At 34.6% G+C, this 17,002-nt stretch overlaps 1 protein-coding gene across 1 annotated transcript in view; it reads left to right on the top strand.

Moving 5' to 3' along the window:
- Window positions 1-14,495: 14,495 nt before the first annotated feature.
- The window catches only part of LOC141494195 (semaphorin-3E-like), a 371,039-nt gene continuing 368,532 nt past the window's right edge, over window positions 14,496-17,002 (top strand). The window contains exon 1 of the mRNA XM_074195301.1: window positions 14,496-15,031. Coding sequence (XP_074051402.1) covers window positions 14,917-15,031 — 115 coding nt within the window. The 5' untranslated portion in view covers window positions 14,496-14,916. The remainder of the gene's footprint in view (window positions 15,032-17,002) is intronic.

Here is a 17,002-nt window from a genome sequence, read left to right as displayed (position 1 = left end):
AAATCACCTAACAGAATATCCAGTTGATTTTATCCTTTCTTTTTAGATCTCAGTAAAGATTTAAATGTATTTGGGGGTTGTAAGGATAGTGATGTCTATATGTGTAGGGAGAGTGTTAGGGAGGGTCTAATGCCAAGACATTGTTAGTTTATGTTTGATGTGGGAACAATATGAAGTCTTTATAAGTTATTTAGCTATTTAACAAAAGGAGATTTGCTTTTAGCTAGAATAGCAAGATTATGCAATAAGCATATAATAGCATTTTAGTTTCTTTGGGCAGGAATTCTCTTTAAGAAAAAGTGCTAGGCAAGACAAAGTATGGAGATGATCATTCTTCAGTCCAACAAGTTCGAAGGGCAAAGATAGAGGTTACTACGTTTTTTTGTGTTAAGGAATATAGGGACCAGTTAAGTCCCAGAGACAGTTTTCTCATCGTTTAGGGAAAGCTAGTCCTTATTGGGGGAAATGTGAGAATCATGGTCCTATCACAGGAGAATAACATAAGAATTTGAATTTATGGCCACTTTTTTGTTCAAGGCCTATTTTTAAAAAAAGTCTTTTAAATTGACTGAATCTAATCAACTTCTAAAAACTTGAACAGCTCCATAAAGAACAGAAAAAGAGAATTGTATAGGAAACTATGATTCTTTATTAGTTCATTGCCTATTGTCTATATATACTCTTAAATATAAAAGAAACATGATATCCAGACCATAATAAAGTAACATCTCAAATACCTTAAATATATAAGATACCATTTGAATAGCTAGTGCTGAGTAAATTTTTAATTCTTTTCCCCCCAATTTATCTTACATTTAAATTATTTCAGAATAAGGTACAGTTTTTAGATATTTTTTTTTAGATTTTTGCAAGGCAATGGAGTTAAGTGGCTTGCCCAAGGCCACACAGCTAGGTAATTATAAAGTGTCTGAGGCTGCATTTGAACTCAGGTACTGCTGACTCCAGGGCAGCTGCTCTATGTACTGCACCACCTAACTGCCCCTAGTTTTTCTGTTTTTAAAGGAAATCTGTCCTCTTTTAGATTAACAAAATAAATGATTCTTTATTAGTTAATTGTTTAATGTCTACGTATGCTTTTATATCTAAAGGAAAGATAATATCCTGACCATAATAAAATAGCATTTCAAATACAAGATTCCATTTGAATACTTAGTGCTGAGTAAATTTTTCATATTTCCCTCTAATTCATCTCACATTAAATGATTTCAGAATAAGGTAATGCATTTTCCATTTTTAAGGGAAATCTCTCCTCTTTTTTGATTAACAAAATAAAATGAAACATTTCTTGTTATCTAAAGGGTAATATCAAAGAACTTTTTGTTGTTTTTTTTTTTAATTTTTGCAAGGCTAATGATTGGCTAAGATAAAAAAGGGAAAATAATCAATGTTGTAGAGGTTGTGGGAGGATTGAGACATTAATGCATTGCTGGAGAAATTGTGAAATGATCCAAACATTCTGGAGAGCAATATGGAAATATGCCCAAAGAAGAATAAAACTATTCATTCCCTCTGATCCACCAACTCCAATTGTAAGTCTATATCCAGAAAAATCATTAAAAAATGGGAAAAATCCCCCATGTTTCAAAATATTTATAACAGCTCTTTTTTGTAATAGCAAATTGGAAATTGAGGGGATGTCCATCAATTGAGGAATGGCTAAACAAGTTATGGTACATGAATACTATGGAATATTATTGTTCTATAAGAAACCATAAAAGTTCAGTCTCTAGAGAAGCTTGGAATGACTTATGGGATCTGAGGCTGAGCAAAGAGAGCAGAAACAAGAAAACAATGTACACATTAACTACAACATTGTGAGATGATCAACCTTGATGGATGCAGCAACTCTCAGCCGTTCAGAGAGCTAGGACAACCATATTAGATTGGCTATGGACAATGCTATCCCCAAACAGAAGAAAAAACCAAACCAAACCAAACTGAAAAAACCCCTTCAGAATCTGATATTTTATAAAAAATATCTCTTACATATATCTCTTACCCTTAAACCTAATTCCTCATACTGCAAATGACTAATCTGCAAACATATTTATCACAAATATGTATGTACAATGTTAACCTGACTGTTCACCACTGAGGGGAGAGGGGTGGGAAGGGGGGGGAAGGAAATTTTGTAACAAAAACATACATATGCTTATGAATGAATGTTGTAAAAACTTTCATAACATGTATTTGTAAAAATATGGAGCTAAGTGACTTGACCAAGGTCACATAGTTAATTTAGTTTTGTTTGTTTTTACCTGTGTGTCTGAGGTCACATTTGAATTCAGGTTCTCCTGACTCCAAGGCCAGTGCTCTACCCACCGTGCCACCTAGTGACCCTCAACGAACTTTTAATAGATATATGTAGGTTGTAGTATATTACCCTTGATGATTTATTTGGAAGTGGTAGCATGACAGAACTTTCCCTCTGACTTTGATCTCTTTTAGCAATTTTTTAATAATTTCAAATTGTTTCCCCAAATGAATATATAAGATCCTAGTTCTACCAACAGTGGATCATTATGCCTATGACCCTATAACCCTTCCAACATTTATCATTTTCTTCTTTCCAGTTATAATTATTATAAGGTGAAATCTCAAAAAACTGCTCTAATTTTGCATTATTTTTCTAATTCAAAATGCTTTAGAACACTTTTATATGACTGTTGATGATTTTCTTCTCTTGAGATCTACCTACTCAAATCCTTAGACAAGATATCATTTGAAAATGACTCCTTTATATATTTGAATCAGTCCTTTTTAAATATTGGAAATGAGTTTTTTCTCAGAGAAATTTTAAGTAGATTTCTCCTAAGTTAATTGCTTCCTTTTTAATAGTAATTTAATTGGATTTTGTGTAAAAACTTTTTAATTGCCAAAATTTGAAAATTTTTCTGAAAGAAGAAATGATCTATTATGTATGTAAATATTTATAGCAGGTCTTTCTGTAATGTCAAAAAAGTGAAGCTAAGGGGAGATCCCATCTTTGAGAAATGACTGAATAAGCTATATTATTTGAATATAATCATGTACTGTGCTATAAGAAATGAAGAAAGTCACAATTTCAAAAAGACATAGAAAGACTTATGTAAACTGTTGCAGAGTCAAAGAGCAGAACCAGGAGAATTCAAATTAGCATCAGTATTATGAAAAGGAACAATTTCTAAGACTTTTATAAAGAGAAGAAGAATGAAATGAGTAGAAACAGAAGAATAATTTATACAATAAAAATTTCATTATTAAAACAACTTTGAAAGTTGTAGGAATCATTATCAGTATAAGGACAATTCATGATTCCAGAAGAACAAAGATGAAACAGCTATCCATGACATTGAAGTGATAAGATTATAGCCATTGAGGAAATTTGTTTTTCTTAAATATAATATACATATATAAATACATACCCATATATATGTATGTATATGCATATATATGTATATAATGTATAAAATTATTTTGTTACAAGAAATTTGTTTTTATTTGTTTTTCAAGGGGGTGTGAGAGAAGAAAAAGATTTCATTTAAAACAATACAGAAATGGGAGGGTACAACACTGAACTGGTTTTCTATATTACAAGATGTCTCTTATAAAGGATTCATCTATAACTATCCATAGTGTAAAAACAGGAGCAATACATCAATAAAACTTTTTAAAAGAGATTTTTAAAAAAGAAATGAGAGAGAAAAGGTCATCAGTGAGGTCATGCACAACTGAGAAATGAAGTCATGTAGCTAGAATCAGACTGCTACATTACAGAGGTTTATTTTGGGGGATATGATAGCGAGGAAGGATTTATAAAATGATTAGACAAGAATCAAATAAGATAAGAACAATGGGCTCTAATTGATGGAAATAATATGTACATTAATGACTTTTCAGTTTTAATATTTTAATTTGAGATATGAATTAATATCTTTTAATTAATTAGTCTTTCTTTGTTTCCATCAAAATCCTAGACTAAAACCATCCCTTAATAGGTTTTAAAATTCTTGTATACACACACACACACACACACACACAACCACACACATTTATTTGTATTTTGCCATTTGATTCATGAGTTGCTTTGGATAAGTCATCAATGTAAGCTACTGTTAAAGCACGGAGCTGGAGATTTGTTATTCAGGGAGAACTCAATACTTCATAAAGATTCATCATCTTTTTAGGAAAGGCAATCTTTTAACAAATGGAAAATTAAAACATTTCCTTGCCTTAAACCAATGATTTCATGAACCACTTTGGCCAAAATTAATTTCTTGCTTGATACCCAATTTCCTGAAAGGCCTTTGTGCCCTTACTATTCACTAAGCATTTTACCGTTGGGTCCACATTAGGTAGCTGAGTAAGTAGCTGTGCCTCCATACCATGAAAACATATTTGAGAAGTAATAAAGATGTAAGAGCCATTGTGTTGTTGGAGATAGAGTACTGGCCTTGGAGTCAGACAGGTAAGCATTTAAATTCCACCTCTAGCACCAATTAATTTCTGGGAAAATAACTTGATACTTACCTAGGATAGTAGGAAGCTATCTACAATTTTAAAATGCAAAATGCTATTAACCAGCATTGATAAGTTCTTCATTTTAACCCAAGGAATTTCCTGTATTAATGAAAGAAATTTCCTATATTAGTGAAGAAAACTAGACTGTTATATTATACAAAAGAATATTATGTAAGAGTAATGTGTAGTACAGTGAAATGCAACTGTATAAGTTGCCAAAAGTGTTTTTGACATAGTCTTGGTCCTCAAGAGGATTGTATTTATATTCAGGTATTTCAAAATAAAAATGTTCACATTTATTGTAGTGTATAAAATGTATGCAAAATAATAATATCTATTAATAACTAGGATTTATGTAGCCCTTTAAAGTTCATAAAATGCTTTACTAGAATTTCACTTTATACACTCAACATTCTGGGATTCTTACTCCCCTTTTTATAGATGAAGAAAATGGTAAACAGAAGTGAAATGACTTGCTCAGAGTCACATAGTAAATTAAATGTTTCATACAGGATTGAAACTCATTTTCCCATTTAATTTCCTCCTATCAGATTTAATAATGTGAAAATAAAGTAGAAATAAGAGCAGACTGAGGAAAATGAGCATCATCCCACAAATATAATCAAAAGGGAAATTAGCATTTTCCTAAACGTTGGTAGGTTCTGATAAAAAAAAAAAAAAAGGTGCTTGATTTCTTTCAAATCAACTGGTGCTACCTGAGAGGGGGAAAGGGGTGGCATCAATATCTTTTTATAAATATCCAACAAAGTGAGAGGAGGGAGAAGAGGGAAAAAATCAGATCCTAATTTTTTAAAGGTACTATACCTGAAACTGTTTTATGCAAGATTGGACTTATGTATGCCACACATTTTAAAACTAATTAATGGAAATTAGGACTTTAAAAAAAAAGCAAGGAAATCTTGAGATGTTGAAGAATAATACTACTGATTTTGTGTGAATGTATGTATGTATGTGTGTCTATTTTATGCCTCATGACTACTCCTCTAGGGAGGTCTGTATTTAGTTGGAGTTTTTTCTTCTCACCTATTGTTTCTTCTTTTCCAGTTCTTAGAGTATTAGGAACAGGAAGTCCTTGGGGAAAAGAAACTTGCCAGTACCTTTGCCAGATTCTTTCTCTCTTTATCCTGTTTCTTTTGAACTCTTAAATCTGCAGACTGAGCCAAAATGATTTTTTAATATGTTGTATCTTGATTTTTTTGCTATAGTTTTCATAGCTTTAGATTTGGTGTTTGTTACCATTTACTTTAATGTGAAACAGGTACAAACAATGACTCTATGACAATTTGACATAATGTATAAACTTTTTATAGTCATTGCCAACTAAATTCCAAAAATATGGTACAAGTGAAGATGCTAAGATATTACCAGAAATTTGGCCTTGTTGATTGATTGTTTTCCAAGTGAATGATGGGTAATTGAATTTTCTATATTAAAAATCATCCCTTGTATTTTTCACTACTGACTATGATCATGTTCTTTATTCTTTACACTTAATTTTTTGCCTTTTATGTAAAATATGAACACAATGATAATTAACTACCCAGGTAGTAAACAATACCTAAGACAAAGGAGAAGATTTAAATAATTATCCAAATAATTAAGAGAAAGAAACTATTCTTACATACCCCTGCAATCTTTAGATACTTCATGATACAAAACTGAATGTTGGGAAGGTTTTGTCACTGTTGGGAAAAAGAAAATGATGAAAAAATATATTTTTAAAAATGCTTAAGATGAAGTAAGATAAGTAAGGTGAAATTCTATGAGTCATAATTTGAAATATATCACATATTAATAATACATATACATATATATGTATCTATGGATGAGTATGAATGCACACATAACTAGAAACAAACCAAAAGATGACAAAAGCCACCACCAAAAAAGTTCAATATTTTTCAGGGAGCCAAGAGGTGGGTGGTCTGTAATCTTGAGATGATATTAAAAGAGCTAGTGATAAACTCCTATACTACAAATTGTCACATTTTACTATTGGCTTTATAGCTAGTTAAATCCTTGAGTAGGCTGAGTACAAAAGTTGCTCACAGTACATGTACATTAGTGTGTAAAGTTTGTTTGAAAACTTTGGAATCCTTTGGATAAAACACTATAAACACAAGTAATTATTTGTGAGTGATTTATTATCCATAATCCTTTCTTGGAACCTTATGCTTTCTTCCCTCGTAACCATAAATAGAATAGATTCTATATGTTTGAATAAAGCTTCCCTACTTCCAAGCCCAGTATTAAGAGAAACATGATCCATAGTAAGATTATTACCATCATTACATGCACAAATATCAATAAATTATTTACCTCTATCTAATTTCACATTTCCAGTAGGACATTTTTCTTGAGTATTTTGGTCTATTGACATTTACAAGTATTTCAATGTTACTGCTTACCCACCTAAGACAAGTCTAATCTAACTAAGGGCCTATGACTTCTCATATTTAATCTTCTAATACAGTCACTGAATTGCCCTGAAATGGTCATAAGCCCAGAGTGAAGCTCCACACTCCAGTCTACTTGGAATTCAAAGCTTGATATGGTAAGTTGAATCACAAATAGGTCGCTGAGAAAACTTTCTATTGAAATATTTCCGAATTATGTGTCATTTTCTTTTCATTTTCTTTATTAACACTTTGAGTGTGAAATTTTGACATTGATAATTTGAAAGCACCTTTATAAATCCCCAATTCTTTAAGCTTGGTGCCCACTTTTCTTATGAATTCAAAATAACTTTCAAATGGTCTTGGACAACATTAAAAATGTATGTGCACTGAGAGATTTATAAGGGTAAAGAAGGTTTTTAAAGCAGAGATTGAATTTTCTTAGGATATAGAGGACATTCATAATTCAGGTAGGGACTAGACTAGATAACCTCTGAAGTCTCTCCTCACCTTAAATAAAAACACAAATTATGAACAATAAAATAATTGTGTTCAATATCTAATATACACACACCATACCACACATACACACACACACACACACACACACACACACACACACACACACATACACAGACAAACACAAACATACAAGTAGAATATAAATTCTTCAAAGGGAGAAATTTTCTTTGCATATTTGTATCTAGGACAGTGAATTGTATATAATAGGCCCTTAATAATGTTTATTAAAGATAATTGAACCAAGAAATAAGAGATAATATAAATATTTGAATACATTATTTTTACTTGATTTCCATTGAAGTCACTTTTCAGGACAAAAGTCTACAAAATTGACTCTAATGTGGAAAGCTACCAGTTGAAAAAATGAAATTTAAAAACAAAAATCATTTTCATCTCTTCAACTGATCACTGAAATGAATACATTAAATCGATCCATTTATGAGTTTCCACTTGGTCATATTTCTGTGTATGATGTTAAATTAGTACCTCAGTGAAAAAAAATCTGACAGTAAGAACTTTCTTTCAGCTTTATTTAGTTTAACACAAAGAGGCAAATATTTTGTAGAAAAATTGAGACCATTCTCTAGGAGCTCCCTCTTTTCCCCATTCTTATATCATAATGTAGACACTTTTTGCCCCTATCTTTTCCCTCCCTCAACTTATAGGAAGAGGTGGCCTTTCAGGCTAAACACTACTTTAGAGGGTAGACTGCAATCTCCCAGTCCCTCGGGTTCACAATCAAGATTTTTTCCCCCACCATATTCAATCTGTTGCCTATCTCATCTTGACAACATCTCTGAAATTCTCCTCTGTCTTCCTCTGACTGTCACAAGCTTGGTGCAGTCCTTCATCACTTCATGCTTGTAGTATTACAAGAAACTGCTATTGGTCTGCTCAACTCATGTTTCTTCCCATTTTAATCCTTTCTCTATTCAGTCTCTAATAGTGATTTTCCTGAAGTATAGGTCTGATCCTGCTCAATAATTTCCAATAGCTCCCTTTTGCTACTAGGATCAATTATAAAAATATATTTTTTTGATATTCAAGGCTTTTTTCCTCTTTTCTTTTTGTAACGCAATGGGATTTAAGTGACTTACCTAAGGTCACACAGATTGGTAATTGTCTGAGGTCAGATTTGAACTCAGGTGCTCCTGACTTAAGGGCACATGTTCTATCCACTGTGCCACCTAGCTGCCCCTCAAGGCTTTCCCTAACCTATGACCTTTTCTGTCCCACTTCCTAACCCAACGAGCATTTCCAGTCTTATTTATTCCTTTATTCCTCAACTCATATACTCTTTAGTGACATTGGTCTCCTTCCTGTTTTCTAGCACAAGATATTCCATCTCTTGGTTCTAGCCATTTTATCTGACTGTTTCTCATGCCGGGCATGCTATCCCTCCTCAAGCCTGCCAACTGGTTCTCCTAGTTTCAATCAAATACCAATTAAAATCCCAAGTTCTACAAAAGGCGTTTCCTAATTCCTTTTAATTCAAATGCTGTCTCCCTTTTAATTCTTTCCTATTTAACATTTTCATTTGAAAGGGTTGCTTTGTGTGCATTTTTAGGTATCAAATATGAGAAGACAAGTCATGATCCTAGGAAAACTGTAAGGGAGGGCACATGATTTGATGACTGCAGTACTTTCCATAGAGGCTTCCAGTCTGGAATCACACCTAAGTGGGATACATGAGAGACTCCAGCCCCACTAATCACAAAAACAGCAGGGCTAGCATTAGAAAAAAAAGTGAGAAATGACAAACCATGGCCACCTGAATATTTTATCTTCAGGTGAGTAGAGAATTCTACACTATTTGAAGTTAGAGAACTTGAATTGGAAGACTAATTCTATTACTTAAAATATATATGACTTGGGGCAAGTCATTTCACCTCTGAAACCCTATTTCTCTAATGTAAAAATGAGGCAATCAGACTTTTAAAACTCCAGTGACTCAGAGTGGACCACCTGTGAATATAAAGCATGGTCTGGAGTCTAAAGTTATCAGATGGCTATGATAAACTAAGAGGCCTAGCTTATACTCAATCAATTGGACGAGTGGATCACCTTAAGGGATATGGAGACTGGAAGACCTGCCTAGCCAGTCCTTTGATATTATAACTGAGGAAACTGAAGCTCAGAGATGTGAATGAATTGACCAAAATCACATAGGAACAAGGTTTTAATCCAGGTTTTCTGTCTTTAATTCCACTATATTTACAATTCCAGTTTATAGAGGCAATCTGAACTTTGTCAGTTGATTATGTTTCAAACATTCATTTATAAATCAGATATCCAGCCTGAAGAAAAACAGATTCTTTTTCTTATAGAAATTAAACTATAGGAGCAGCTAGGTGATACAATGGATAGAGTACTGGCTCTGGAGTCAGGAGGACCTGAGTTCATATCTGGCCTCAGATACTTAATAATTACCTAGCTGTGACCTTGGGCAAGTCTCTTAACCCCATTGCCTTGCAAAAACAAAACAAGTAATAAAAATCATACTATAAATGGTATTTAGGATCTCAGGTAAACCCACAAAAGTGAACCTAAACCACAAGATACTTGAGATATTATATTCCTACCATTACTTAAGAATTACCTGAAGAATGTAAATTCCTTGAAGGTACTTCTGTGACAAAGTGGGAAAATGTATTTGGATTTATAGTTAGAAAACAGGGGTACAGTGATCACTTCTAAAGAATAATGCCCAAGAACCCTTGGGGAAATCACTGAATTTCTCCAGGTCTTATTTTTCTCATCTGTAATATAAGAAGAACTAGAAGACCTCCAAAGTTGGATCCTTTGGACCATTTTCTTTTATAAGAACATGAGTTTTGGAATTTTGTTTGAAATAAGAAAAAACATTATTTGTACAGTGTTTTAAGATTTTGAGTAAATGTTTTTTATAATATTTTATCTTTAAAATATCACCAATCAAATATTCTAAGAATAATATTATCTATTATTCCCATCCTATCTATTGGACAACTGAACCTCATGAAGATTTAAGTGACTTGCCCCATAGTATTGCCTAATTTTGAACCTATGTCCCGTCTAACTAAACATGTTCAGGACTGTTACTGTGGTATCATGCTGCTTTAGAGCAGAACAATCATATTCTCATATTCTCTCCCCACCCCAGCAGAAGCTTCTCATTCCTTCTTTCCCTGGACCTGATTGGGCGGAAACAGCTGTCCTCTTAAACTTTCATGCAGTGACACCAGTAACTTGATAGTTCTTTATTTGCATAAAAGCAACTTCTAAATAGGAATAGTTTATGGGGGATTCTTGTGTGGAAGTTTACTCTCCACCTTGCCCCAGGATTATACAGTAATGGGTCAAGAATTGCCAGTAGTGATTGTGAAGTTGTAACCAGAAGCTTAAACTGTCAAACTGTCAGATAGTTACTTCAGGAATGCTGTCTCTCCCTCTCTCCCTCCCTCCTTATTTTCTCTCTTCCTCTCCCTTCCTCTCTCTGTCTCTGTGTGTGTCTGTGTCTCTCTTTCTGTCTCTCTCTGTCTCTCTCTCTGTCTTTTTTTTCTTTCTCTAACTTTCTGACTCTAAGTCTTTGTCTCTCTCTCTGTCTCTCTCTGTCTCTCTGTCTGTCTCTCTGTCTCTCTCTCTCTCTCTCTCTCTCTCTCTCTCTCTCTCTCTCTCTCTCTCTCTCTCTCTCTCTCTCTCTCTCCAAGGATTAGGAACATAGGAAATGGAACTTGCAAGGAAAGACATATTGGATCCCTTCCCCCTGAAACCATTTATAGATAAAGAAACTGGGGCCTAGAGAGGTTAAGTGATTTTCCCAAGAGTACCTGTCACTGTTGCTCTGTTACTTAATGCTCGACTCCTTCAACTCACTGTACCTAAGGCAGCTGTTCTGTAAGTGATTCATATCTTTAATGGATGCAAGAACACATTTAAAAATCAAAAGGAAAAAAGGAAGAAAGGAAGAATGGTAGGCAAGAAGGAAGGAAAGGGAGAAGGAAGGAAGGAAAAAAGGAAGAAAGAAAGGAAGGAAGGGAAGGGAAGGGAAGGAGGGAGGAAGGAAGGAAGGAGGAAAAGGGAGTATTTATTAAGCATGATGTGCCAAACCCTTAGGACACAAAGATAAAAGTAAAGATGGCCTGTAACTCCAGGGAGTTTGCATTCTAATATGACTGCTAATTCTTACATCCACATAAAAAGTAGTTCCCAGGGAAGAGGTATTTTGGGTGAGAAAGTTAGAGAGATGGGAACAATTTCCAGTTGGAATGGTAATATTTATTTGATTATAGTTCTAGATTTGGAAGGGGCGGGGAGAAAAGAAAAGGACAGATGCAATTTAAAGATTTCCTTATTTGCATTCCTGGCTTCTTTCAGGTTGCAACTAAAATTCCACTCTCTATAGTGATTCCCTCCTTATCTTCCTTAATTATCTGGCCATCCCTCTATTGATACTTCCAATTTATCCAGAATATAGTTTATTTGAACAAGTTATCTCCCTTATTAGACTGAGATTCTTGAAAGTAGTGATTGTCTTTAACCTTTCTTTGTAACCCCAGCACTGATATGTAGTAGGCACTTAATAAATGTTTATTTACTGACTGACTTGGTCCTTCTTTCTTCATTTCATGAGTAGAAGGATACATGGGGTCTCCATCCTAGACACAGGGGAAACAGTCTCACCATGTGCACCTGAGGCTCCAAATGATTTGGTATTTTGACATTTGTTTTACTAAGTTTTCCCTTTTATGTGAGAACCCATAGAGAGATTCTAAAAAGGATTTTTGCACTGGGTGAGAGATTGGACTAATTTCCTTCCAACTGTATAATTGCTTTGTGTAGTCACACTCAGGTAGTTTTCCTGCTGACAGATGCTTATGTTGTCTTAACATAGTGAGGTGGTGAATGGCAGAAGGAAGTACAAGATAGATGTGAGCAAATAACATAACTGATAAACATAAGGAGGGAGAAAATTTAGTTTGAAGGATATGAAAAAAAGTTTCGTAAATCTCTTCATTTTAGAATATAATTTTTTGAAGCTCTCCTAAATTTATTACAGGGTAATTTATAAAAATGGAAAAGAATCTCGGTAACTACTTAATTCTGTAAATAATATATCCACATTAGCATTTCAAAGGCTTATTTTTTTTTGTCCTGCTGAAACAGCTTGAATCTACTTTATTGTTTTAATGTAAATGATGAACAAATTTAGTAAGTTAAATGAAACCAATGGGGGGGAAAGGTCTAATTTAACTGGTACAAAGTAGTCATACAATTATGATAAATAAAAGATATGGAAGCCACATTTGTTTCCAGAGTTCTTAAAGATAACACAAATTAAAAAAAATAAAAGAACTATTTGATTTCAATTTGCTTCACTTTCAGCAGAAAATGAAAAAAGGATTCTCAAGGTACAGTATGTTACACTTAGAGCAATCTTCATGTCTGTAGCTCAGAGTAACTTTTAAAATGTGCAAGTTCCTACAAGGACCTCCCTAGGTTTAAAAGACTGCAAACATTTCATGTTGTTTTACTGTTTAATGATGTTTAGAATGTCATCTTTTTCCTAGACCTTTGAAATCTAATTATTTATACCTCTCAGTGGCATTTTCATTTTACTGAAACACATGCACTCATATAATTTTTAAAAGAATGAACAGAAAATGATTTAACTATCTCTCTGATCACAATATCATGATGTTCAATAATATATGTTCAATGGTATATATTATGCCATTTTAATTGTTGAATGGAGAACATATAGTTAAAAATATATTTCTCAAAATTTGTCTTGGTCATTTCTTTCCTCCACCCTCCAAGCTACTGTTTATATACTTATTTTGTGCATCTTGTATTGTTAAAGACCCTTTTCACATTTTATGGGATGTTCTCCCCCCCTCCCCTCCACAGTAAGATCATTCATTTCCATGCCAACAGCTTCACATTGTTTGGTTTGGTTTTTGAGATTGATTGAAAGTTGACCTACTGTGTTAAGTTTATTTACACAAACAGAGTCTCTTGAAAAATAAACTATTGAAGGATAGGGCAGTTAAAATCAAAAGTATTAAATTTAGTTTCTGTTTGAAAATATGTGTTTAATACAGGCAAAATATTTACAACAGGAGCAATTAATAGAATAAATAAAATGCTTCACTGGAATGTGTTTCTACCACAATGTAAAGTATAATGTAGGATCAAAACAATGGATTTGTTTTGGTTGAAATTAAAAAGATTTCCATCATTCAGACTTTTTTCTTGGTCATGCCAAATGTAGGTGATCACTGACGTAACAGTTTTTCATAGCCTAGATTACTTCCTCCCAGGACTCTCTAGTACACCACTGCTAAAATTCATTACAACAGTCAAAGTTAAGTGCTATACCCATATGAAAATAAGAAATGTCAAAAATTATGCTTGGATGAGAAGCGATGATAGATTATTTTTAATTGAGATTTCAAATTTATTTTGTGTTACCTTTAGTTTTTAACCTTATAAAAATACCTGTGGGTGTTTTAAAAGCATCTTTTCCCCATAAACAAAACCACCTTAGAACTTTTAAAAATTACATATTTTTTTTCCAATGTCCTTTCTATTCATCCCCACCCTCCTCTGATGCACACCCTTACCTCCTAACCCCCCAAAAGGTGAACGGGGCGGGGATGTGGAGGGGGGGGAGGAGATAAAAGTCTTGCATCTCGGGATCTGGATGCTTAAACCACCCTGGGGCCACCAGCCACAAACCAGGGAGGGATCTGAGCCTCAGATTGCGCGGCACGTGGACCAGAAACCCTTTCCTAGAGACAGCCAAGTAGGAAAGCTGCCTGAGCCCTCCCTGAACTTTCCCTGTAAACACAGCAGCTGACAGTCCTGCATCCCCGCTGGGTGGATCCCGCAACTCCGAGGGGGGAATGGCACTTCTTGTTTTTAATTAGCCAAGGTGAAAAGGTGAATTAAAACGGGCTGCTTGGCAAGTCGGAGCAAGGGGCTGACTTCGGAGGGACTGGGAAGAGCCCCCAAGGAGGAGGTGGGGGGGTTGGGGAGGGGGTTTCGCGAGAGTGTGCGCATGAGAGTGTGGGGGTGCGTGTGTGGATGTATGTGTGTGTGTGTGTGTGTGTGTGTGTTTTTCTGAATGAACAGCCTCGCGGAAAGTGACTGCTAAAGCAGTTCTGAGGAATCTGCAGTCGGTTCCCGGGGAATCGAGCGAGCGCCCCAGCCCAACTCCTCCTCCCTTGGAATGTCCGTGCCCTCCCAGCTTGAAAACAACTGTCCTAAGCGAGAGGGTGGCTTCCCGTGACATCTCCCACCCCGGTGTGGCAGATGGCACTCGGGCATCGTGCTTTCTGGTGACAAGGGTCGCGGTGTGTTGGCAGAGCTGCTTGAACTGTTCCTGCGGGAAAAGTCACCCTTCCAACTCCCTCCCCTCCGGGGGCCAAAGTGAAGAGCGAAGCAAAAGGGAGCCACTTGCTTAGGGAGCAGCATGGCATCCGCTGGGCACATCATCATTTTGTTCCTGGGAGGTTTGCTCCTCAAGTTTGGGATTGGAGGTCACGCAACAGATACCACCCACCCCCGGTTACGTCTGTCGCACAAAGGTAAGTCACTGTTTCAGGTTATTTTTTTTTTTAAAGAACTTTTCGAATGAAATACTCTAAAGTCAACTGATATGACATGCAAATCCTACCCCCCCAACTCCTAAATTAAATGCAAAATCTATTCTTTTTCTCTGAACAACACCTCTATTTTCCTTAATAGTCTCACTAATTGATGTCATGATTATCACACCTGAAAATAGTGTAAAATAGCACAGCAGCTTAATGCTTGTATCTTATAAATGGGTGCCTGGTAAATATGAGATTTTATGAATGAGAAAATTACGAGAAAAGCTAGTATTTCTAAGCTCTAGAGCAGGTTGTGAATAGCCTTGTGATGCTAAATCGACCCAGTGGGCACTAAACATTTAAATGGCAATTTATGGGAAGGGGGAGGGGAGAAGGGGGAGGGGACCCACAGAGGAGGATTGTAGAGACAGAGGTGCAATTTTGCTTTTGTATATAAGGGGAGGTGGGGAGAAGGAAGACAGTAGAATAAGTAGAATTCCATTGCAGAAGAATGATTTATTTTCCAAGATAGCAAAGCCATCACACTGTAATTAAAATGACTAACTGCCAATAGAAGTCAGTTTCTAGTTTAAACTGACCTGGCTGTTGAAAAAAATGCTTGTGTGTGATGGAAAAAAATGTGCAGTATGTGTAATCATTTTGATAAATAAATTTATATTGTGTAAAAACATTGAGTATTGTTTATCATTGCCTTTTCTAAATGTTGCTTTACCAAGGCCCCTTTTTGTTAGGGATACCTAAGCAAATCTTCAGGAAAGGAATCCCTTTGGGCAATAGCAGAATCCTAAAGATTATATTACCAGAAGGTTAGTTCTTATGTGAGGATCAATTACAAGCCAGTTTTAAAATACCCAAACATTTTCTCTGTCATCAAATGTATTTGGTGTTATTACCTGTTTTAAAAACACACTTAGAAAGAAAGTGACTTTGCTGACTTAGCAGAAAATTGGAATAAATTATCAGAAAGGAAACATTTGTTCACACCATCCTCTAAAACAGATAGCAGATGCAATGATGAAGATTATATAACAGAATTTAAAATTGTGTAAGATTTTCAGTTAAGTACCCTTAGTGTAGAAAGAAAAATGAAGCATGAGGCAAAACAGATTTTAACTATTAAAAAAACAACAACAACACAATACAGCTGACTACTTTGCCATAGAAGGAAACAAAATGGAAAAGCTTCATAATCTAAACAAAAATTGTTCTGTTGATTTTAACTGGGCTATTTATTAGATTATTAGACTGACTTTCTAGGATGCTTAGCCATTTTTTAGGAGAAGACACCTGAAATTATTGACAAATTCCAACAAAGACTAAAGTTCTTTCTAATCATAATTTTACTAATACAGGTTAGTATTATCTTCAAAGAAAGAAATTAATTTTAACTTTATGGAATGTCTAAAAGAGCACAGATAATTGAAAAAAGGTATTTATTATATGTATAGGAATTATCCAATACCTATTCTGAGTTATCTATAATCATATATAATTACAAATAGAGCAGAGAAACATTGGAAAATAAAGAGAATGGCAGAATGAATGAGATGAATAGAATGATTGTTATTCTAATGGAGACAAGTGGATTAGCTGCTAGTTTTGGCAGTCCACCATGATGGTAATTTTGCTATTAAATTTGTGTATATCATTGTTGGAATAATTGTATTTCCACAGCACAGAATCCACATCCATTTTTTTGAAAGGCACATTTATTTTTCAGTGGGGAGTCTAAAATTTGCTTATAAGACATAATAATTCTTTGAAAAAAACACATGATGTTTTAAATTATTGGAGTGTATACCTGTGTATATAGTAAATTATAAAAGACACATGATTCCCCTTGATAACATTTTAATTTAATAGTGTCAGCCAGAAAATTGCACTACCCAACACAAATGCATGCATGCATACACATATACATGCATTTTCACAGTGACACTGTAA

The sequence above is a fragment of the Macrotis lagotis genome, chromosome 7 (assembly GCF_037893015.1).
Source record: "Macrotis lagotis isolate mMagLag1 chromosome 7, bilby.v1.9.chrom.fasta, whole genome shotgun sequence".
NCBI classification, from domain to species: Eukaryota; Metazoa; Chordata; class Mammalia; order Peramelemorphia; family Peramelidae; genus Macrotis; species Macrotis lagotis.
Note: the sequence above shows the minus strand (reverse complement) of the source record. Positions and strands in the feature narration are given on the sequence as shown.